We start from the raw sequence: 23,883 nt of genomic DNA on the forward strand, positions 1-23,883 counted from the left end.
GTACCTATATAGATGCAATGGAATAGTATTCACACATAAAAAGAATGAAGTACTGATACTTGCTACAGAATGAACATTGAAAACATTATGCTAAGTGAAAGAAGCCAGGCATAAAAGGACCACAAATTATATGATTCAATTTACATCAGTCAATACATCTGTCTCTATGAATTTGCCTATTCTAGATGATTTGTCGAATCATCTAGAATAGATTCATTGAATCATCTAGAATATTCATTGAATATTCATTGAATCATTAAATTCATTGAAATCATTGAATTCATTGAATCGTTTAGAATAGCATCCATAGAGACAGAAAGTAGATTAGTGGTTGCCAGGAGTCCTGGTGGGGGAGGGAATAGGGGGTAACAGCTCATAGGTACACAGTTTCTTTTAGGGGTGATGGAAATGTTCTGGAAACAGGTAGTGGTAATGGTTGCACAACTTGAGGAATGTACTAAAAACCACTGCATTGTATGCTTAAAGAGTGCATTTTATGACATACCAATTACATTAGTTTTTTAATGTTTCAAAACTCAATAGCAACTAATAGGCAACAGTTAAAATATGGCAATTCACAAAAGGAGAAATGTAAGTGACTGATGAGCATGGACAAAATTTTTTTATGTCATTTGTAATTAGAGCAAAGCAAATTAATACAAACATAAGCCTACCAAATTTTTGCCTATCAAATGTATATATTTAAAATTATACACAGGCAAGAGTATTTTCTTTATTCAATCTATTGGTAGAAATAAAAATTGAGAACCTTTCTGAAGAGTGGTTTGGCCATATGAATGAAATTCTTTTTAAAATTTTATATCTGATCTTTTTGTATACCACATTGCAAATACCATACTCTCTTAATTACTATAACTTTATTATAAATCTTAAAGTCAGGTAGCACAACTCTTTGTGCTTTCAACTTTGTTCTTTCTTTCGTAAATTCCTTTTCTAAAACATTTAGGCTATTTCAGGGAATTTACATTTACATATGAATGTTAAAATTACCTTGTACCAAATGTGGGCTAAAATTTTGATTTGAATGCATTGAATTTATGGGTCAGCTTGGGAAGACTGAATCTCTTAATGATATTGAGCCTGTTTTATGAAAATACCATATCTTGCCATTTATTTGTGTCTCATCTAATTTATCTGAACATGTTTTGTAACTTTCAGAGTACAATTTGCATATTTGTTGGCTATTTTTCCCTAAATATTTTTATGCTTTGGTATATGGTATTCTTTAAATTTCAATTTTTGATTATTCATTGCCAGTGTATAAAAATATAATGATGTTTGCACATTGGATCATATATCCAGCAACTTTCAAACAGTTTATATGTCACAGTAGCTTTTTTGTAGACTTTTTATGATTTTTCTGTGTAGACAGTCATGTTATCTGTAAATAAAAAGTTTTAATTCTTCCTTTCCAATCTGTTTGACTTCTATTTCTTTTTCTTGCCTTAATTCCACTCTCTGGGAACCTCCAGTAGGATGTTTAAAGTAAATGGTAAAACGTAAATGCTTGCCTTTTTTCTGGTTTTAGGAATAAATAATTTAGTCTTTTACCATTAAGTATGATGTTAGCTGTGGGTTGAACATAGATGCCCTTTATCAGATTGAGGAAGTTCCTTTTTATTCCTTCTTTGTTAAGAGTTTTTAGTTGGAATGGATGTTGGATTATGTGAAATACTTTTCCTGCATCTATTGAGATGTTTATATAAATATATATAGATAAATATATTTATCTAGATATATATCTATAGATATCTATATAGATATATATTATCTCTCTATATATTTATATAAACATCTCAATAGATACAAGAAAATAGATAAACTAAATATATATATATAAATCTATTTAGTGATCTGTTTTATCTGTGTAGCAATCAACTGATTGATGTATCTATCTTTCTATCTCTTAATGTAATGAATTACGGCTGGGTGTGGTGGCTCACACCTGTAATCCCAGCACTTTGGGAGGCCGAGGCAGGTGGATCACCAGAGGTCAGGAGTTCTAAACCAGCATGGGTAACATGGTGAAACCCCATCTCTACTACAAAATACAAAAATTAGCCGGGCATGGTGGCATACACCTGTAATCCCAGCTACTCAGGAGGCTGAGGCAGGAGAATCACTTGAACCCGGGATGCAGAAGTTGCAGTGAGCCGAGATCGCACCATTGCACTCCAGCCTGGGTGACAAGAGTGAGACTCCATCTCAAAAATATATATATAATGAATTACATTGATTTTCTAATGTAAAGAAAACCTTAAATTTCTGGGGTAACCCCCATTTTGTATTAATCCATTTTATATCTTTTTGGATTAGATTTGCTAAAATTTTGTTAAAATTTTTTACGTTTATGTTTGTGAAGGGTAATTGATTTGTAATCTACTTTTCTTGAAATGTTTTTGTCTGATTTTGGTATTGAAATAATGCTAGCCTCAGAATAAATTGGAAAATATTCTCTCCTCTTCAATTTAATCTAAGAGTTCATATGAAGTTGATATTATTTCTTCTTTAAATGTTTGGCAAAATTCCCTGTTGAAGTCACCCAGGCCTGGAATTGGTTTTGTTTATTTGTTTGTTCATTTTTGTTGTTATTCATGGGAATTTTTAAACTAAAAATTTGATTTTTTTAAAATAGATATAGGGCATTCGGTCTATTTGTTTCTTGTGTGAGTATTGGCAATTTTTATCTTTCAAAAAATTTCACCATTTCGTTTAACTGAATTTATTAAAACAGTTCATAATATTTTCTTATTTATTTCTATAGAATTGGTAGAGATATTATCTCTTTCATTCATTGTATTGATAATTCATGTCTTTTATATTTTATTGGACTAGCTTGTATAGAGATTTATGAATTATACTGATCTTTTCAAAGAACCGTCTTTTGTTTTTACTTATTTTACTCCGATATTATTATTGTTTTCTTCTGCTTACATTGGGTTTCATATGCTCTTCTTTTTCTAGTTTCTTAATGTGGAATCTGAAGTCATTGATTTGAAACTTTTCTTCTCCAATGTGTTTAGGGGAATACTTTTAAAACTAAGTACTGCTTCACTGCATCCCGGAGATTTTGATATGCTACGTTTTAATTTTTATTCAGTTTAAAATAATTTTAATAGCCCTTTTGATTTTTTCACTGACCCTTGGGTTATTTAAAATTTTGTGCTTTAGTTTCCAAACAGATAGAAGTATTCCACATATCTTTTTGTTATTGATTTCTACCTTAATTCTATACTTAGGGACTATATTTTGCCTCACGTAGATCCTTTTACATTTATTGAAAATTGTCTTATGACCCGGAATATAGTTTATCTTGGTAAGTGGTTGGTATGCATTTGAAAAGAATGTGTGTTTGCTCTTGTTGAGTAGAACATTCTATAAATATCAATTAGGTGAGGTTGGTTTACAGTATTCAAGTCTTCTGTATATTTTCTGATTTTTCTGCCTACTTGTTCCATCAATTGTTGATAAAGGGATGCTCTAATCTTTTACAATTCTATCTCATTTTGCTTCAGGTATTTTGAACCTCTGTTATTAGAGGCATACATTTTTAATGTTGTAATGTTCTCCTGATAATTGGACACTTTATCATTATGAAATTGCTCTCGTTTCCCCTGCTGATATTTTTTATTCTGAAAACTATTTTGTCTGATTTTAATATAATGTCTCTATCGCCCTTTTGGTTAGTGTTAGCATATTATGTATTTTGCCATCCTTTTACTTGTCATATATTCTTGTCTTTCTTATTTAGATTGAGTATCTTAAAAAACATATAGTGTTTCTTTTAAATCCAATCTGACAATCTCTGCCTTTCAATGGAGGTTTATAGATGATTTATCCTTAATTAAAATATTGATATGCTTGGCTCTGAATCCACTATCTTGCTAATTTTTCTATTTGCTTCTTCTGTTCTTCATTCTCTTCCCTCTTCTTTTTCTATCTTCTTTTGAAATAATTTGAATATTTTCCAAAAATTCCATTCTGTCTCCCTTGTCGGTTTATTAGCTATGAGTTTTTGTTTACATTTTTACTGGCTGCTTTAGGTTTTATAGTATATACCTTAACTTTTCACAGTCTACTTTCAGGTGATATTTTACTACAGTAGTCCTGCTCATATCTGGAATTTTATTTTCTTTAGCTTCAGTTACCAGCAGTCAATGACAGTCAGAAAAGAGGTGAGTATAGTAAAACAAAATATTTTGAGAGAGAAAGGCCATACTCATATAACTTTTATGATGGTATATTGTTATAATTGCTCTATTTTATTATTGCTAATTTCTTACTGTGCCTAATTTATAAATTAAATTTTATCATAGGTATGTGTGTAGAGGAAAAAACACAGTATATGTAAGATTTGGTACTATCCACAGTTTCAAACATCCACTGGGTGTCTTAGAATGTATCCCTTGAAGATAAGGGGGACTACTATACTTCATGTAAAGTATTAATATAAGAACCTTACAATGACATATTTCTATTACCCCTAGACATGGTCTTTGTACAAATGTTGTCATGCAGTTGTCATGCATTTTGCTTCTAAATATAAAACCCCATTCATATCATTTTTACCTTAAGGTTTCAATTATCTTTGAAAAACATTTACATGATGAGAAAAATGTGCTTACTTATAGTTAGTATAGTCAGTGCTCTTCATTCTTTGCATAAATCCAGTTTGCCAACCGTTATCATTTTTCTTCTGCATGAAGAAGTTTCTTAAATATTTATTGCTGTGTAGGCTATTGATGAATAATTTTAGCTTTGTATGTCTAACAAAGTCTTTATTTGCCTTTGTTTATGAGACATATTTTTGCAGAGTAAAGAATTCTAGGTGGACAGTTTTCTTTCAGTACTTTAAAGATCTCATTCCAGTCTTCTTCCTCGCTTTGTCTCAGACAAGAAATCAGCCTTCATCTTTACCTTTATTCCTCTGTGAATAATGGGTCTTTTTCTTCCTTTTTTTCAGATTTTCTCTTTACCACTGGTTTTAAGCAGTTTCATTACTGAGGGTTTTGGTTGAATTTTCTGCATGTTTCTTGTGCTAGAATATTTGCTGAAATTCTTGGGTCTGTAAGTTTGTAATTTTTATCAAATTTGAAATTTTTCAGTCATTACTTCTTCGATTTTTTTCTGCCCCTTCTCTCTTTTTGAGACTCCAATTACATATGTTTTGGCCACTTAAGTTGTCCCACAGTTTAGTGATGCTCTTTTCCTTTTTAGTTTTCAGTCATTTTTCCTCTCCGTGCTTCATTTTGGACAGTTTTGATTATTGCAACATCTTCAACTTCACTCATCTTTTATTCTGAATTGTTTAACCTGCCATTAATCCCATTCAATTTTTTTTTATCTTAGACAATGTCATTTTCATCTCTAAATGTTTTATATAGGCTGGTTGTAAATGTCTTTTTCATGCCTCTTTGTAACATATTCAATAATTCTTCTAGCTTCTTGAACATTTGAAATATAGATATAATAGCATTTTAATGTTCTTATCTACTGTTCCTATCATCTGTATCTACTATCATTTTTATAATTTCTGGGTCTGCCCATTGACTAAGTTTTCTCATTATTATTATTATTATTATTATTATTATTATTATTGGTATGCCCTGCTTCTTTGCAAGCCCAGTAGCTTTCTGTTGGATTCTGTATGTTTTAAATTTTACCTTGTTTAATTAAGGCTGGATACTACTTATTCCTACAAATATTACTTACTATACATTGTTCAGAGATATGGTTAAGGTACTTAGAAACAGTTTGATTCTTTCAGGTCACTCTTTTAAATTTTGTTAGGTGGTCCTAGAGCTGTCTTAAGTTTAGTATTACTTTTCCCTCCACTAGTGAGTAAAGATTCTTCTGAAGATTTTAAACTTTCTCCAAGAATTATGAGGCTTTTTAGACTGCCGGTGGGAAACAGGTGCTATTGCCAGTGCTGGGTGAAGACTAATCCTTTAGGATCATTTTTTCCTTAGACTTGGATTTCTCACACATATGCACTGGTCAGTCCTCAACTGAATATTCTAGGAGAAAACTCTAAACATCCTAAGTTAACTCTGTGTCACTCTCTCCTTTCCTCTCATTTCTATTATTCTGCCTTGCAACCTCTAGGAACCGTCAATTTTCAGAACTCTTGGCTCCCATCGCCTCAGCTCAAGTTTTTGAACAGGCTCTAGGTAGGTTCCTTCTTTCTGTACTGTATGAAAACTTTCTTTCGGCAGTAAACTGGGACAATTATATAACTCACCTCATTTGTTTTCTATTAATCAGAAGTTACTGTTCTTTGCCTGATGTCCAATATCTTGAGTGTCTGTTTTTTTCTGTATTTTGTCCATTATCTTTTTAGTTGTTTGAGACAGAAGGGTAAATACTGCTCCTCTTACTTCATCTTGATCAGAAACAGAAGTCGTAGGTGGTTTTATATTCATAGTTTTGCTTTTCTTCATTTTTCTAGTTTCTCTAAAATAATACATGCATGCATATAAAACTTAATAAAAATATGCAACTTATTTTAGTAAAATACTCAGGGTAGTATTAAAGGACTAGATTTGGTGATTGATCATAATAATATGCCTGAATATGTAATAGTTATATAAATAGTTTTTAATGTCTTTAACAATGTTGAAATTATGTCAGATATTTTTTTCCCTAAGGAAGAGAAAATCAGGGGTGCACAAATTCATAAATTAGCAGATAAAAATGGAAAGGCCTTCTTTGAAAAAAAAAATGTGACTCTTTAAATACATAAAACCCATTTAATAAACCACAGCATGTTACAATGAAATCTGTGAAAACAGAATGAACATATCTCTACATATAAATTACCCCAAATCTTACGTATTCTAGATTCCAACATATTTCTCAAAGAATTGTTCATAAAACCTTTTAGTTCCCATTTACAGATGTTTCTCCCATGACCAAACAGCTAATTCTGCGCCACTTCAAATAACATCTTACACTTTCCCCAATCTCAGAAATTCATCACACTACTAAAAAACCTGTTTCTACATCTGTAACTTTGGCTTTTGTGATCGCCTTGGGTGGCTCGTTTTGCCTGGAATTTTCAAAGCCCAGATTATAAAACAATCTTTCTGAAAAAGGTATCAGAAATTAACTATTTTTTGCTTTGGTTGTTTGATGGGGGGAAACAGTCTAGGGTATTTTCAGAATTTAACATTGTCCTTTGCATTATATCCAGCACAAACAGATATGACAGAGGAGTACTGATGCCAGGAATGTGTCCCATGTAGCCTTCCTATTTAAGTAAACTGAAGATTGCTTCCTCAATTAGTCGAAACTTCTGGGTGGTCTTCTAGAAAATAGCTCTTTGAAGAAAGCAGCGCACTAATAATACTGTAAATGTAAAATAACGTTAGTTCTTTAGCTTTGAAGCTAAGAAAGAATGAATAGCAATTAGATATTTTGTTTGTTCATATAAAATTTCCTATCTCTGACCTTTCAGAAGGAAAAATTCTATATAAATCCAATGAAAAAATTTTAAGTTTATATATTTGGGTTTATAATTAGCCATTAACTTGGGGCATGTGTGTGTAAACTATCTGATTTGTTTACTTTTATAGGTGCATGCACACACACACAACCTTCTATAGTAAAATCACTGTATAATAAATTTTAAATATCTGGGAGTGTGTAGTAAATAAAAAAATCTCTCCCTTTCTGAGAAAATTGGCCATTATTTAGCCTATTCTGCACATTTGATTTCACTTTCAAGTCTAAAATCACCCCATATGTGCCCTTGATATTATCATTCCACTGCAGCCTGCCCTAGGCAAAATAGTAAAGTTGTTGAAGTTGGTTTTGTGGGCACTCTAATTCCCTTCCAGAGACTCCTTTTTCCCTTGTATTCTTCTTATCTGGGGAGTGAAAAAAAATTGTAGTTCAGTTATAAGGCCTTTTATTAATGAAAATGTTCATTTAGGTAGCTACCTATATTTCCAGGGAAACATAGGACAAGCCACTAATATGAGTATGTGTATGTAGCAGTTTGGCAAAGAGAACAGTCATTATTTAGGTGCTCAGCATATTCAATTTTGGTCTTAGCTAAATCCACCGATCCCTAACCCTCCTCACCCCACTCTTCCAAATAGGAAGAATAGTCAAAATAATTTTATCATGAAAAATGGAAATTTCCTACAAACAGGAGCCTAATACTTGGGACTGATTGGTCAATGGACTGAGTAAATTTAAATAAGGTAGACTATGCACCTATTGTAGGCTTTGCAAATCCTTCAGGCAAGTTCATTCTAAATGGAATTTTGCCTGTGCAAATACAATGCACATACTAAGAATTGTACTTAAGCCTCAACACGGAGCATTGAATTTAAGTTCCCATGGTTCTGCTCAGCCTCATCAAATATGGACCAAATGGGCATTGTTGACAAATGCATATTGACATGGTCTTCAGTTTAGTTTTCTTTGTTTATGGCTTTATTAGAGGAATTTTTAGTAGCTCTTTCTCACTGTACATAGCAGAGGGTGATAGAAGAGTTCATTTTCTGTCCACCATTGCCCTGAATGCATCATTTTCTAGAGTTATTGTCTCTTCTCTCTTCAGTCTGTATTAATGTCTTCCATTTAAATAAGCTTTCCTCAAATACTCATTCTCCAAAGTAAAAAAAAAAAAAAAAATAGAATCAAAAGCTGCATTTGGCAAATACTAGCACAGGAAATTTTCCAAAATCGTGAATGCACACAAAAGAGGTCAACATCCATTTGCTTTTCATGTGCATTTAATTATTGGAAAGAATTTGATTTGGCAATTACGCTAGTGTTTTGAAGCAACTTCATTTTACGATTGAGAATGAGGACTTCTTAAAGTGGGGACTGTGCCAGTCAGCTCATGCCAGATCTATTGTGGGTATTGAAAAGTTTAACATGTGAAGAGAACTAAATAGAGAATGGCAGGAGCTCTGCTGCTACATCGGGATATGTGGAGCCTAGTGCCTCATGAGAGGCAGCCAAAGTGGATGGTGTGTCAGTGATCACTGGGATGACTCCTTGGACAAAATAGTTCTCCCATGCCTAAAATGTACACTATAGAAAATAAACCTTTAAGTCAAAGGCATTAGTGGAGAAGCAAGAGAGTATCAGAAGACTAAAGGCAAAGAAAATGATGGTTTCAATGGGAGAGGGTCAGGAAGGAGCTAACACTTGGGTCTGACAAGAAATCCTGGAAGTGTAGATGCATGAGTAGCTAGAATGTCCTGGATCCCAGAGTGTTCTAAAAAGAGAAGAGACAAAAAGGTTGAGACAAACGAAGGAATGGGCAGATATGAAAGCAAGTTTACCTCGTCCCACTCGGCCTATTTTGTGTCATAGAAATTCTTGTCTATCCAATGCTTGTATCTTAAGAAAACCACAGCCTTTTGATGTTTCAGTACAAGAACAATAACTCAGAATGTTCTATATAAATGCATTTCCAGAATTTAAATATTCTAACACCAAAGAGCAAAAATCAAAAGGATATTCCATCCTTCTGATACTCTCATTTTCTCCCCGATATGTAAATGAAGGAATAGGATATGTTAAAACATTACAATTAACAGATATAACTTGCAAAATAGTTATGAAGAAATTTTTTCAGCATATGTGCTGGAGATACAAGGATTAATAATACAATGTGGACATTGCTCTCGTCAAGTCAGTTGCATTTTAATTAGCAAAGTTGAGTATCTCATCACATTAGTGTGACACCAAATGCTGAGATTCAGATTTAAAGAGGTCATTCCTTGTTTAGATGCTATAGTGGTGAGAGATATTCAGGGACACAGATTGCATTTTATGTACTTGCTCCTAAAACATTGTTGAATGAATGTTTTGAATATGATGCCAGCAAGTAGCTATTTATATTGTTTATGCATATGCCTGAACAGAAATTTATGCTCTTGCTGAGAGGTTTATTTTGAAAAGAACTTCCTAAACTATCACTAGAAAATGCAAATTGTGGTCAAGAGGTTCGTAACTGAAGACTACTTTATTCTCCTCCATGAAAGGAATGGCAGATGTGTCCTTAGGCCATTCACTATATACTGAGAGAAAATTTGCCATTTTTTGCAGTTTTTAAAAATTGATTTTGACTACACCAGCATTGAAATTAAATGAATCATTTTCTTTTCCTTATTTCCTGTGGATTTTGGGGAGAGGTTTGCTTTATAAATACCACTTGCTCTTCCTTATATCAGTTTTGTTTTACATGTTTCGTAATTTTTGAGTGCATTTCCTTTTGTTTTATATTCCAAAATACCTGTCACCTTCACTTTCAAATGGCCAGTTCCACCTACTAACTTCTGTTATTGTTGTTTATTTTTAGCAATGGCATTTTTACAGAATAAAAATTCTTTCCTTGAAATTCAGGAATGAAAAAACAACACACCCTTCCAGATGTAGAGGAAATAAACCTTATCCTGCTCTTGAACTCCCTGAAATTTAAGTGACCTTCTTCTGTTTTCTGTCACTTTGCACCCCACCTGCTGTACTGTCTACTCCCACCCATTGGCCCAGCAGTGCAGATTTAGAGAACTTTTCTAAAGTCACTTGCTGCCTCCAAAATTGGGTGGCAGGTGCTGGGGGCTATACAGTGAAGGGGATGAGATATGTGTGTGTGTTTGTGTTGAATTTGATGTATTACAATTTTAGTCAGCATTAGCAGAATGAAGAGGTGGCATGGCTGTCTCTGATTTAATTCATCACTAGAACATACTATCTGAAGTCTAGTGACATTGATCCTTCTTACTTTATTGTTGCTATCACTATTGCCAACTAAGATAAGAATGAACATATGTGGATTTCACTATCTTTGTCTCTCAGCCAAACCAAAGGAAGTTTCCTTAAGCCTGGCAAGAAAGGACAAGCAGAATTCAGAAAGCCTCAGTAGAACTGATTCTATTTGACAGGCTGGTCTTATTCCCTCTTCTACCTTTTCACCTCTAGCAACAGCTGTTTTGTTGTTTTACCTGTCATAATTTTCTCTTTTTAAGACAGGTAGCTTAATTATGCCAAGAGTGGATCAAAGGGCACAATTCTTAGGCAAATTTTAAATTAGCAAGTAGGAAGAAATGAGATTGGTAATTTGACCTCAAGTCTTGACTTTTCCTTTCCTTTTTTTTTTTTGGCTACATTTTATATCTCTAATTGTTGTTTTGGCTCTGTCATTGGTGATAGCACAATTTCAAATAATCTCCAGTGTGCCAGGGTAGAGAAATGGAGTAGGAAATGATGGTGAAAATCAAAAGTGCATATGCTTTATGTTCTCCTACAAATGGACTTCAAGAACTTGTGTGGAAATACTTGCAAGAAATTATAGATAGTCATATGCTCTTGGCCAAAAATGGTCCTTTTCTATCAGAGTACATTATTCTCTTCAAATAAGCAGCACATATTTGGAAGATTTGCCCTTGACAAGTTCAGATTGAGGCACCGACAAGAGAGAAAAGGTCATACCAATCAACTCCAATAATGGAGTAACTGAGTTCCCTTAGTAACTACCTCAGACAACTCCAGTTACCTCTAGTTCACCCTCATATACAGCTATGTTTAGAACTACAGAAATGCCGATCTCCTTATTCATTCATTGAACACTCACGAAAACTCAAGATTAGAAGGACCAATAAATCCAGGAGTAGAAAGACTAATAAAATATGGTCCTTGTCCTCAGGAAGTTTACCCTTTTGTAACATTAGCACAGGGTCAAAATGTTTTAGATGCTTCATTAATAGTTTGAGAATCAAATTTTTTTTACAGTTGTATGAAATGTGATGATTTATTCAATAAGTTGTGTGTGTGTGTGATGTCTAATATCTAGAAGTCTGCAGCATATCGTTTTACAGGTTGTGTACTGAACAATATCTAGAAGTCTGCAGCATATGGTTGTGCAGGTTGTATACTGTACAATTCTGGGGGCTTCCATTTATCCTGCAGTGTGCAGTGCAAAGCTACAGAGGCATACATAGCATCCCTGAGCTTCTACTGTGTGTCAGAGGACATAGTGGTAAACATAGTTTCTACCCTCCTGGAGCTTGCATTCTAGTAGTTACACATGCAGACAATGAGCTGGATTCTGCTATCAAATCCCATACCATTTTTCCAGCACCATTTTAAAGTATGTGGCTTGACAATCTTTTGATATAACCAATTATGAAAATGTATTAATATTAAATGTATAAATTATTACAGTGATCATTGAATTTATAACAATAGCTATGTTAATCTGCCCTTACTAAAGAATGAGTGAGAATCCAATAGCTAAAGGCTAACCCATTGTATTTTGAAATCTTTATATTTTATTTCTATCAAAAATTGGAAGTCTTTAAAAGTGTGTTCTACATGCATCTTCCCTAGTAAACAGAGTATGCATGTCAGATTGAGAAGATCCCTCTTTGTACTGTGTACTTTGTACACAGTTATATCTTCTTAGGAGGTATGTAAAGATAAAGTAAATAACCTGCAGTGGTGTGGCACTGGTTAGAATGCCTGATTGCACTAGGGAAAGTTCTCATTAGTTTTATGTTCAGGGCCTTTTTGTCTTGCCCCTGACTCCCTGTCCAATCTCACCTCCAGCCACTCTACTATGATCACCCCACTCTCCAATTACACAAGCTCCATGCAGTCACACAAGCAGGCCAAGCTCCCTCACAGTTCATATGATTAAGCAGCAATATCCTTTCCCCTCTTCTCTATCTCCTCTTTGTCTTTCAGCCCAGCTGAACGATCACCTTTCTGAAACTATTTCTATATCCTGCCAGCCAGGCTGGGTTAGGTGCCTGCCAAGGCTGCCACTCTGCACAGTTTTAGTGGGCACCATCCTGACTGCATGCTGGAGAGCCCCTCTTCTTTTTCCACTAGTATTCTGAGTATGCCTATATGCACTTGCCACCCTGTTCTTTTATATTGCTTCCCCGCCTCTCTTGAGGGTACCTGCTTTGGGATCTGAAGCTGAGCTTTATTTCTACTTGCCTGGTATAAGGTGGATTCTCAATGGATAATTGTTTGAATGACAGCTTCATTTGGCACAGTACATAATTTAGGTGCTCCTCAGATATGTAAGGCTGGAATTTCTCTCTTTGGATATGCTCAGATTGTTCACTTAGCCTATCTGGTGTTTTTTTCCTTATTGTAATGCCTGTCCTTCAAGTCATTGCTCCCATTCTCAGGGGCCATGCTGCTGGTCTCTTCACAGATGTTCATTACCACTAAAGAACATTACTCCTTGGCCTCTTTTCAGTTGCTGTCTTCCTCCTCCTTCTGCCCCCCTCCTCCTCCCTGCAGTCTGCTTCTCCCTCTTTGTTTTGCTCTTGTTCTTTTCTGTTTGCTTCTCAGCAGTAGGGGCCCTGTTTTTTAAACAATTGCCTACTGAGAATGCACACTTTTAGAAGTCCATCTCAGATCTACATTATATTTCCCATGACATTTATATGGTCAGTATTCTCTCAGTATTTGCAGTACTGTGCTCACTAAGACTTACTTTGAGGTGTGCAGTTATTACTAACCCCTGAGAGTGATGACTGGCAGCTGTGTATGTGAGGTTTTTCTACAATTTTTAGATAGCAGTTCCTTTTTGAAGAAGTGCACAATGTCACCACTCCCCTTGCTTTCCAGGTTCTGTATTTTTAGGATTACACTTCATCATCCAGATCTAAATGTATCTGTGTACCTGCTAAAGTTAACGAGGTATAAGAGATTATTCAAAGGTCACATTATCTTCAACTGTAGGCACATTATCCTCAACTGTCATTTGCCCAACACTGATGAGAATTCGAGTCTTTTATGTAATTGCTCATGGCACTACCATTGCTTTCTGTGAAAATTATGGAAGAGAGAAGCTTAGTTCTTTGTAGCTGCTCATTTCCTCTTAACTTTGTTAGTACTCACCCAGGAACTCTGCCACCTCTACACTGCCCTCACTACCATAATACTTCACAAAAACATGATCACGTTTGAAATGGAAACTACCTTGGGAAACTTTGTACTGGTAACTGTAATGATGGGAATTTGCAGCCCAGGTTGAAAGGGAGGATCTGTGAGAGAGATGTGGAGCTGGTAATTTTGTAGTATTTAGAATAATGTAAAACCTGAGACTTTTTATACCCAGCTTCCCTCATTCTTAAGACAATAGTGCCCATATTGTTATGTATTTTACTCATGTATATTTATTTAGTTCTGAGTCAATGGCAAGCTTTTATACTTACATAAAAGTTTTAAATGCCTTTGTTCTTCATAAAAGAAAGCTACAAATTATGTAGATATTTTTGAAGTCTAGAGCAGTAGTTTCTAGCTGATTCCATGCCTATAAAGAAAGTTGATTAAATGATTTTATGTTTTCAGGATGAACAAATTCCTGAGCCAAAGAAGTTGTAAATGAGAATTATTTAGTTTCAAAAGCTTAAAAAACACCTTCAAAGATCATTATAATTTAAAAACCTGTTAGGATGAATTATTGAGCTATATCTTGCATCACAGAACCAATGTGGAAACTCAATTTAATGAGCTTAGCTGTCAATGTTTGCTAAATTAATTGGAAGATATTGTATTTTCCCTTTTTTGAGCTGCGTAGACACAGCCCTTTTGGCTGGAACACACTTTGTTACTTATATACCAATGAACTGAATTCTGATGAGGTCATGTTTTGACGCAGGATGGGGACAAATAGTAGACTTTCTTAAGGATCTTGGAAGATACCTGAAAAGAGTCAGCCAACAGAGATGAGGACTGACTGCATGAAGCGCATTGGAGAGAACAGAAGTTTCTGCTGCTAAAAACCATTAATATATTATTTTTATTTTTATTATGACTTAGTATAACTAGGTACCACAGTAAATCAATGATCATAAAACTTCTCATTGTATGTAGTACAAAATCAGAATTGACACATATTTAAAAATCTTTCTATGCCTTCTCAGAGTCTGGTGACTTTTTAAAATATCTGTCAGTTGCCTGATTCTTGTTGTTCATTAACTACTTTAGAATGACACATGGGGTCCAGTGGTGAGCTTAGTGTTTTTGCAATATGTAGAAAACTTTTTACATATTTGTGATGGCACCAAAGCTGTCATATAGATGTTTTGCAGTTGTATTTTTAGATCCAATGTGAATGAAATGTTTAACTGACAGCTGTTGAAATTTTGAACTTTTAAAGAGATTAAAAATTTTAATGAAATGGAATCTTAAAATATTGTTTTGCTGGCTCAATTAGAAACACTTTCAAATGCATTTAGTTGAAATTGATGTAATGATCAATTTCCTACCTATATGAACCCTAGTGCTAGAAATCTTATTTTAAATCTCTTGTTTCAAATTATAAAACCTGTAACTAGGAGGTTTGTATTCATTTAGTTGTGTGCATATGAGCACAAGAGTCTAAACTCATTTTTATATAATCTACATTTAAAAGCAGTCCTAAAAATTCTAAATTCTAAATTTCCTCCACCGTGCCGACCAATTCTGAATTTACTAAAAATTCTTAATTTTATTTGTACATTATAATATGAAGAAGAGAGTTATTCTATATATTTCAAATGATGTATAGCCTGGGCAAAGAGGAAGACCTCCTCTCTACAAAAAGTCAAAAAATTATCCTGGTGTGGTGGCATGTGCCTGTGGTCCCAGCTACTTGGCCAGCCGAGGTGGAAGAATCACTTGAGCCCGGGAGGTCGAGGTTGCAGTGAGATGTGATCTCACCACTGCACTCCAGCCTTGGTGACAGACAGACCTTGCCTCAAAAAATAATTAATTAATTAAAATAAAATTATGTAAAAAAGTAATTTTAGATGAGAGTTGTTTTGGTTTTGTCCATTTTTTATTTGTGCTTGATAAAAAACAATGAGATAGCAATCTAAGCTGTTGATAATTCCCAGAACATTCCTTTAGACTGTTTCAGACAAAATTATACATAATTGGTTACAAGGGGTCTTCTGATCGCTTTAAAATGCCTCCGTTTAGGTTCCTTCTATTTAAATTCCAATTCACTAGGGAATAAGTCATGTATACCTTATACCTTTGTGGAGTTCTTAATTTAGTGCCAAATTCCTCGTCAATATTCAAAATTCATTTACTATTACTGATCATAATAATAAGTCATTCTATTTTATACATTAAGAAAATATTTTAAAGGTCTAATTTTATATTATTTAATACAATGCTTTGTTATTGATGTTACTCAGATTTTTGATCATAGAATCAAGAATGAGTGAATCTATAAAATGTCTTTCCTATATGAGTATGTCTAACAAGCATAGCCATTAAAGAGTATTTCTTATAAAGCCAATATACCATGGCAGCATTTAGCATATTAAACCACAAAGAAATTATGAGTTAGCCTAAGAAGTGGCAGTACTGCTCGTTTATATTCTGACAGATTTAATTGTCTTTTAATAATTGTTCATGAGGTGATTTTATTTTTGATGATCTTTATGTATAGTGATAGAATATAGATGTTTTCTTCTGCAGCCTATAAAGGATGCATTTTTAATAGCATCACAACGTAATATTCATATTGGTTGTCTAGTTTTTAGTGTTCTATGGTAAAATTATGATTTTAGGGCATAAAAAATAGGATCAGTTTTCCAGAGATAAACACAGGGGAAGATGAGGTTTATTTCCTTTTAATGTCACCATCATCATCAAAATGTGTTGCTTAATTTTTTTTATTGACTTCCTCTACTATCTGGTCTGGAAACAGACTATTAATTATGGAACACATGCCCATAAAAACCTATATGGAATCTCACGTAACTGAAAAAATTTTTAGTAGATAGTGAGAATACCTACAGAAACATGCTAAATACTATCTATAGGTATTCCAGACTTTTAGTTACTCAGAGGCAAGAAATATGTGGTCCCTGCATTTATTAGTACCTATATGTACTGCTTTCCCCATATACCCTAAATATTTGATTAAAGGCTGTGGACGTGAACATTATAAACACAAAATATGACATGTGATTTTGCTGATAGGCCTTTTATATTTGTTTTAGAAAATCAATAAATAAACAAAACTACTGCAGAATCCACTTAAAAAGCTGGTTTTGGAGAAGTCTAACCCCCGTCTCAAGCATTATCTAAAGCAGGTTCTAAGGGGCCAGTGAGCAGCCTGAGCAAATGCACTTCGATGAGGTGAAAGGTTGCTGAGTTTGTCTCAAACCCTGTCAATATTGTCTGAGAGAGAGCTAGCAAAGAGCAACAGCCAAAAACAGTAAGTAAATTGAATTGCTACTTAAACAAGCATTATTGGTATTATCCCTTTAAAAATCCATGAATTTCTTTGCTGATGAGGACAGTCCTAAAATGCAACATAAGTAGAATAGACGATCTGATATCTCCAGTGAGAAAGAATTAAATCATGATAATAACAAGTAACATGGAGCTTGGACAATTGACGTCAACTCTTTTAATTGATAGATTAAAAAATACTTGACCCTAAAGAAGTTGAATCACTTCTTCAAGAGTCACACAGCTAAAAAGTGGTAGATAAAGAAATGAAACTAAATTCTACCTTTCCTCCATTGTACCCATTGCCATATTTCCCCATCTATCCAGGATAGCTCCAATTTACATGGTACTGTTCTCCTAGTATAGTTGTAAGTAGTTATCCTGCTTACTCTGTGCCTGATTTGACGATAAATAATCCTATGACCATGTCAAATATCAAATAATGTAATAAATATGAAATACAGGGAAAAGAGAAAAGAATAAATTATGTAAGAGTGGGTGAGAAAGATTTGGAGGTGATGAACGGATAAATAAAAGCAAGAAAGTAAAACAGAGAAAGGTTAGAAAGAGAATAGAAAAGTTCGGGGAAAAACAGGATAGAAACAGGCTGATTTCAAAACATCGACGAGAAAAAGGAATATAAATTATTTGTAAATTTAAGAATGCAGGTTTCTGAGTCATGAGGATCCTAGGTTCAGCCTCCCATGTTTTATACGCATGGTACAAATTCATGATTGAGATTTCTGAGATCTATAATTAGAAAAGAAACCACAAGTAAATTGTGGAAACATCTACAGCTAAGTGATACTCCAAAAAGCAGTCATTTAAAATGATTTGCTCTAAATCTAAGCAGTTTGTATGTAAGTGGCTAAGGTATTCTTAGAGATTCCTTTAGCAGTAACTGCAGGCATTGGCAAGCCTAATAAATATTAAACTGAAATATATGTCCTTATATCACTCAAATATGGTGGTATATATTGCTCTCATAAAAAAACTGAGAAGTCTATAGCTGACTTGCTCATTTCTGTTTCTGCCACTGAATCTTTTTCTCCATACCCTGCCAAATCTTTGCAAGAAAAACTTGATATTAAACTCCATAACAAATATTGTTTGTAGAGAAGCCATGTTAAGAAATTCTTGGATCTGAGAATTGTAGTTCAGTATTCATTTTGTTGTGACATTTTATTTCTTCAAACTTAGAGACGGTGTGCCAAATATTCACCATTTGTTATTCATTTGCTACTTTTTTATTGCCCTTCCTCTTATTTTTGAGTGGCCTTTTCTTCCTCTTTATTTCACCTCTCTTACAATCCCCTTATATCTTCTTCCTGTTTTCTACTGCATTTCTACCCACTTTCCACCCTTCGATAATTGAGCCCATAAGGGCAGTCGTATTGGCTTCAGAGAAGAGCAGTGGGCCCAGAGTGATGCTCTGAGGGACCTGCACTGCCAGTCCTGCTGAAATTATCCGAAGTCCACAGTCAGTGTTAGATATTTCCAAGACCGTCAGTAAAATGACAACCATCCTAACCTTACAGAAAATAAACCATGGCAAATAATCTTTTATAATGACAAATATATTGTTTAAATTGTTAACCATTTGTGGATGAGAATCTTTCTGTTTATACATTTTTCACCTTAATTCTTATAAATGTAGCAACAATATAAAGAGTTTGTAAAATAAAAGGAAAATACCCATCTGCCTATTATGTTTAGAAAATAACTAATGTTATATGCATTCATTTCCAGTGTTTTAAAGTAACATTTTTAATTAAAACACACACACACACACACACACACACACACATACACTGTAGATAAAAAGGAAAATGAGGAAAAGTAGAGAGAGGAAAAATGAACATAAGCATGGTGTTATTTCCAAGAATTGGGAAGTCTCAGAAGTTCAAACCCACACCCAGAAGAAGAACGCCCAGTAATCTTAAAAACTTAGCCCAGTGGGTCTCAAATTTGAGCATGCTTCAGGATCACTGAGGAGGAAGGAGACTGCTAAATACCGATGGCTGGGCCCCATCCCCCAGAATTTCTGATTCAGTGTATCACGGTCCCAAGAATTTCCATTCTCTAACAGTTTCCAAGTGCTGCTGCTACTGGGAAGTGACTTCTGAACTCATTCCAAATAGCAGATTTATGGGAGGATTTCATCTGTCTCTGAGATGGAGATGTCCTTGATTCACTATTTTTCTTACATTTGTCCATAACGATCAATCAAGTTTGAGACAGTCCTTCCCAATTTAATAACAATACCTTAGTGTTTGTGATTTGTATACTTGTCCAAGAATACTTTCAAACCAGGGAGACATTGTCATTATTTCTATTTTGTAGGTGAAGAAATTGAGACCTGATGTACTGGTTGTGAGACCTGGAATAGAACTCACTTTTCTTCCTTCTGGTCTATGATTTTTCCTAGTTTGTCATGTTGCCAAAGGATCAGGCCCAGGCTAAGGGAACAATAGGCTGCCCATGTCCAGACTGAAAGCTCACCATAGTGAAAACGTCTTGGCTGGACATCCAGTCCATGGCATCAGAAAAGCTTTTTAGCTGACTTGGTAGCTTGAACTTTCACAGAACTATGCAATATGACAAGGAAAATTCCAGCTTGCATGAAGCATTAAAGGAGTTGCAAGACTGGCTAGGAGAGAGCCGACAGCACTCGTCAGGGGACCCAGGACAATGATAATGGTAGTTGGGAATTCGTCTCTGGGGTCACACTGCCCAGACTACCAGCTCCTTGTTGTACATGCTGGGTACCTCACCACCCTAAGACTTCTAGAGCTGTAAAATGTGTCTAACAACATACTTACCTCAATTGAGTTGTTCTGAGAAATAGCAGTTCAGGAAATATGTAGTGTTAGCTCTCAAGGCACATGAAGTAGCACACATGCCTTTCACTTGGTTTGATCTCCCCATTACCTAATATGATAATGATAATGATAATATAGTAGACACTCAAAAAATAGCAGTTGACCATCTTGGTATTAGACTGTTGATATTAGTATATCTGCATTTCTATCAAACTGTTACTCGTTCACATTTGATAAGGTATATTGCTTCCAAATCGTGGTTCAATTATCAACAAAGCAGGACTGTAAAACTACATTCCTATCATCTGTCTTCGACTATGAACATAGACATTTCAGTTTGGATTCATCTTGAAGCTGGCTGCTCGAGCATTAATATTTGTAAGGCTGTGAAAAGAGACCTTCAATGTGTGAATTGCAGGTGAACTGAGAGCACTAATTCAGGAGTTGATAATAGCTGGTTGTGGAAAAGTCTCCCCGACTGTCTAAATTTTAGCTCATATCAAAAACTGCAAATTTTCACCTAACATACCTAGACATTGAGAGGAGGCATGATTACAAAATGCAGATAAGCAGGACTCAGATTTATTTACTCACATGACCACCTACTATGTCTGAGGTGTCCTTTTCTACTGGGACCAGCGCTTAGACCCGTGGCACAGCCCTGGACCTCAATGACCTCAGTCTGGTGTGCAGCACCTTGTTTTATACAGCTTATTGCTCAGACACCTGAAGACCGTGACCCTAAAGTATACTTTTCTAGTTTCATGTCTACTGGTGAGACGGTTGTTGTGCTTACCAGAGTAACAAATATAATTTCCATTCTCACCTCCCTGGATTGCATTGAATCCAGCACAGGGTACTCCAAAGTATTCACTGATAGACGCCTCTAATCACAAATTACTGCAGATGTCCAATATACTTGAATTTTTCAAAGATGGTATGTATCTATCTTTCTGTGTGTGCTTATCTCTGTGTATGTGTGCACACGTGTGAACCACCAAGACTTTGTTCATGGTACCAGAGTGATATAATTAATGAGGCAAGGCAAATCATGTTAAGAAAAATACCACCTGACTGCCTTCTCAATATGTAAGTCTTGGGAAAAATGATTATATTCATATATAACACAAGTCAAAGTTTTGAGATCATAGTAGTTGTAAGTTAAAGAGCTTGAATTGTAAAAGGCAACAAAAGAAATAACAAATTAAATTTGCTTGAAGGCAAATACAGACTTTGCCACTTACTAGATGTGTACCTTCCAGCAAGATTACTGTCTGTATCCCAAGAAATGGAAATATTTGTCTCACATTATTATTCTAAGGAATCCATGAGCCATTGCAGACAAAATGCTGCTTATAGTGCTGGCAAACAGTAGACATTCCATGAAAGGTGTTTTTATCGTTGTTTTTTCCCTATACTCCCTCACAAGCACTCAAGATGTTTGCAATTTTAAGTTAGGTTGTTGGATAGTCAGTACTTTAACACATTGGAATGAATCCTTAGCAGTATAATTTTAAATACTATGGTATGGAATTAAAGGAGATATATAGATAGATGTGTCATATATTTTTAATATGAATGAAATTCAAGATGGCTGCAGTGGTAGGATGCACAACTCTAACCTAGTGTGTGTATCATATACAGCTCCCTATAATTACACTATACATGACCACACTAATGTGAACATTAATTTAGCAAACTCTCCACTTTTGCTCATCTTGACTCCTCATCTAGAATGTCTCCTGTGTTTGATTGTTAAATTATACACCTTCTTTATACTCTCTCCTCCACAGCGCCCCTTCTCTGATTCCTGTAAACAAGCAGAGAGCACATCACAACTCTGGTACTGTTTGCCTGTTGTTTCATATTTGTGTCTACAGTTATTTCAATTATATTCCAAATTCCAAAAGGCCACCTTTATATTTGTTCACCCAAAGCACAATCTGGAAATAGGTAATATTTTAAACTGTAATTTTGTGGACAAAAGTTAGTGACTACAAACAACCAACAACAACAACAACATTTCAAAAAAGTTCTTAGAGGAACAAGGAAGTGAACTTCTGAAAATAAGACTAGTAAATCGGGTAGAATTTTGAAGCTAACATTCTTGGTTTCCTTGACAAATAAATTTTGCAATTTGTTTGCTTATCTACCATCTTCTTTATGTGATATAATGAAGAAAAAGAAAAGATCTAAAGCAAACGTGAAAGACTAAAGCCACCAGCATCACAGTAGTGCAAATCTTCACAGGGGAAAATGCAGAGACGTGTTTCAGTCTCAGAAGAGACTTGGGGACCTTCTGTGAATAAGTGAATTAGGTTCTGGAGTAGAGGCTCTCCTACAAGGACCTCCAGGAACAGGCTCAGAGCTCTTTAATAAGTATCCCAGGGAGTCAGGCTTTCTTGGAAAAAACAAATTAGTGTGAGAAGCCAGTACTGTGCAATTTCAGTTTTAAAAATAGCCAGTATTGTCAAGGCTGCTGTGTGCATGAGAGAAAAAGAAGGTCCTTGTTGATTCTCGTGTCAGCTTCCACATTAAAACCGAGAAGCTCCACTGAAATCCTTGCCTGGCAAATACTGCAAAAGTTATAAGGTTCATATCACTTAGAATCACTTTTGGTTCTTCCAATGATAAACTTTTGGGAGGGAAGAGGTTATGCCCCCTTTTATCACATCGGTCTTTCAATAAAGGATAGGCAAGTGATGGCTCTGCCTTTTTCACTTAGGACCAGATCTGTGCCTTCCTGTCTGTTTCAGCTTTTCATTTGCCTAATTGCCCTGGGAGGCTGGCAGGGACGTTCCCTGCAGCCGTGGCTCCGCTGACTGCAGAGACCCTACCTGGCACTCTTAGTTGGTGCGTCAGCATTTTAGGTTGAAATGAATGAAAAATCAATCAGGATGACTGCAGTGGTAGCGTGCACAACTCTAACCTAGTTTGTTCATAATTTTCAACTATTCACAGTAGACCCAAGCAGTATTTAAGATGGTAAGTGAATCTGTAACAAATGTGCTGCTTCTGCTTAATCGGGCACTTTTTTTTTGTCCTCTTTTCTATTTGGAACAAGCAAGTCTAACCTTCTTAGGAAGCCACATGTAAAATGAATGATGATGTCACGTTTCATGCAAATATTATTTGCCCTGGCTTTAGATTCAGTTTCTAATTAGACCAAGTGATAAATATTCATGTAGAGACATAACACATTGCTGTTTTATTAACTTATGTCGCAAATTCAGAGGCTTACATTTAGCGTTTATGTTTTTGCCACATCTCTTTGTTACTTGCTGTAATTCTCTGTATCAAAACTACAGTGTTTTAAATTTCTAGATTTACAATTCTGCAAAGATAGAGTTAAACACTATTTGGACTCTGGCTACATGATGGTAGCAGGAATTGTTCAAAGCTGCCGTCTTCAGCTCTTAAAGGCAGCTACAGTAACTTTCTGAACAGATTGGGTTAAATATTTTTACAGACCCATTCTATGATGATAAGGCGGTAATAAGTTGTGCAGTGCAACACTCCAAAAGGTTCCAAATCTCACAAGCCTCTTTGTATGTGATGCTCTCACAGTGAAGAAGATTCTTTGGGCTATAAAGATGAAGAGTCTACTTCTTCTGGTGCTGATTTCAATCTGCTGGGCTGATCATCTTTCAGACAACTATACTCTGGATCATGACAGAGTTATTCACATCCAAGGTAAGGAAACACAGCTTCTCTTATCAAAGCCTAATTAATTTTAAGTTACTTAGAGTTGAGATGCTGGGCTAATGTTTCTTAATTTTAGTTCTGCTGCATTGACTTTTTCTTTCCCTTTCTGCTAATTGGT

The 23,883-nt window shown here is 35.0% G+C and overlaps 1 protein-coding gene across 1 annotated transcript in view; it reads left to right on the top strand.

Moving 5' to 3' along the window:
• Positions 1-23,883, top strand: part of HAPLN1 (hyaluronan and proteoglycan link protein 1) — an 83,588-nt gene that overhangs the window by 24,576 nt on the left and 35,129 nt on the right. The window contains exon 2 of the mRNA XM_032156908.2: positions 23,628-23,753. Within this exon, the coding sequence (XP_032012799.1) occupies positions 23,654-23,753 (100 nt within the window). The 5' untranslated portion in view covers positions 23,628-23,653. The remainder of the gene's footprint in view (positions 1-23,627; positions 23,754-23,883) is intronic.

Source organism: Hylobates moloch, unplaced genomic scaffold (genome assembly GCF_009828535.3).
Source record: "Hylobates moloch isolate HMO894 unplaced genomic scaffold, HMol_V3 SCAFFOLD_6, whole genome shotgun sequence".
NCBI lineage: Eukaryota > Metazoa > Chordata > Mammalia > Primates > Hylobatidae > Hylobates > Hylobates moloch.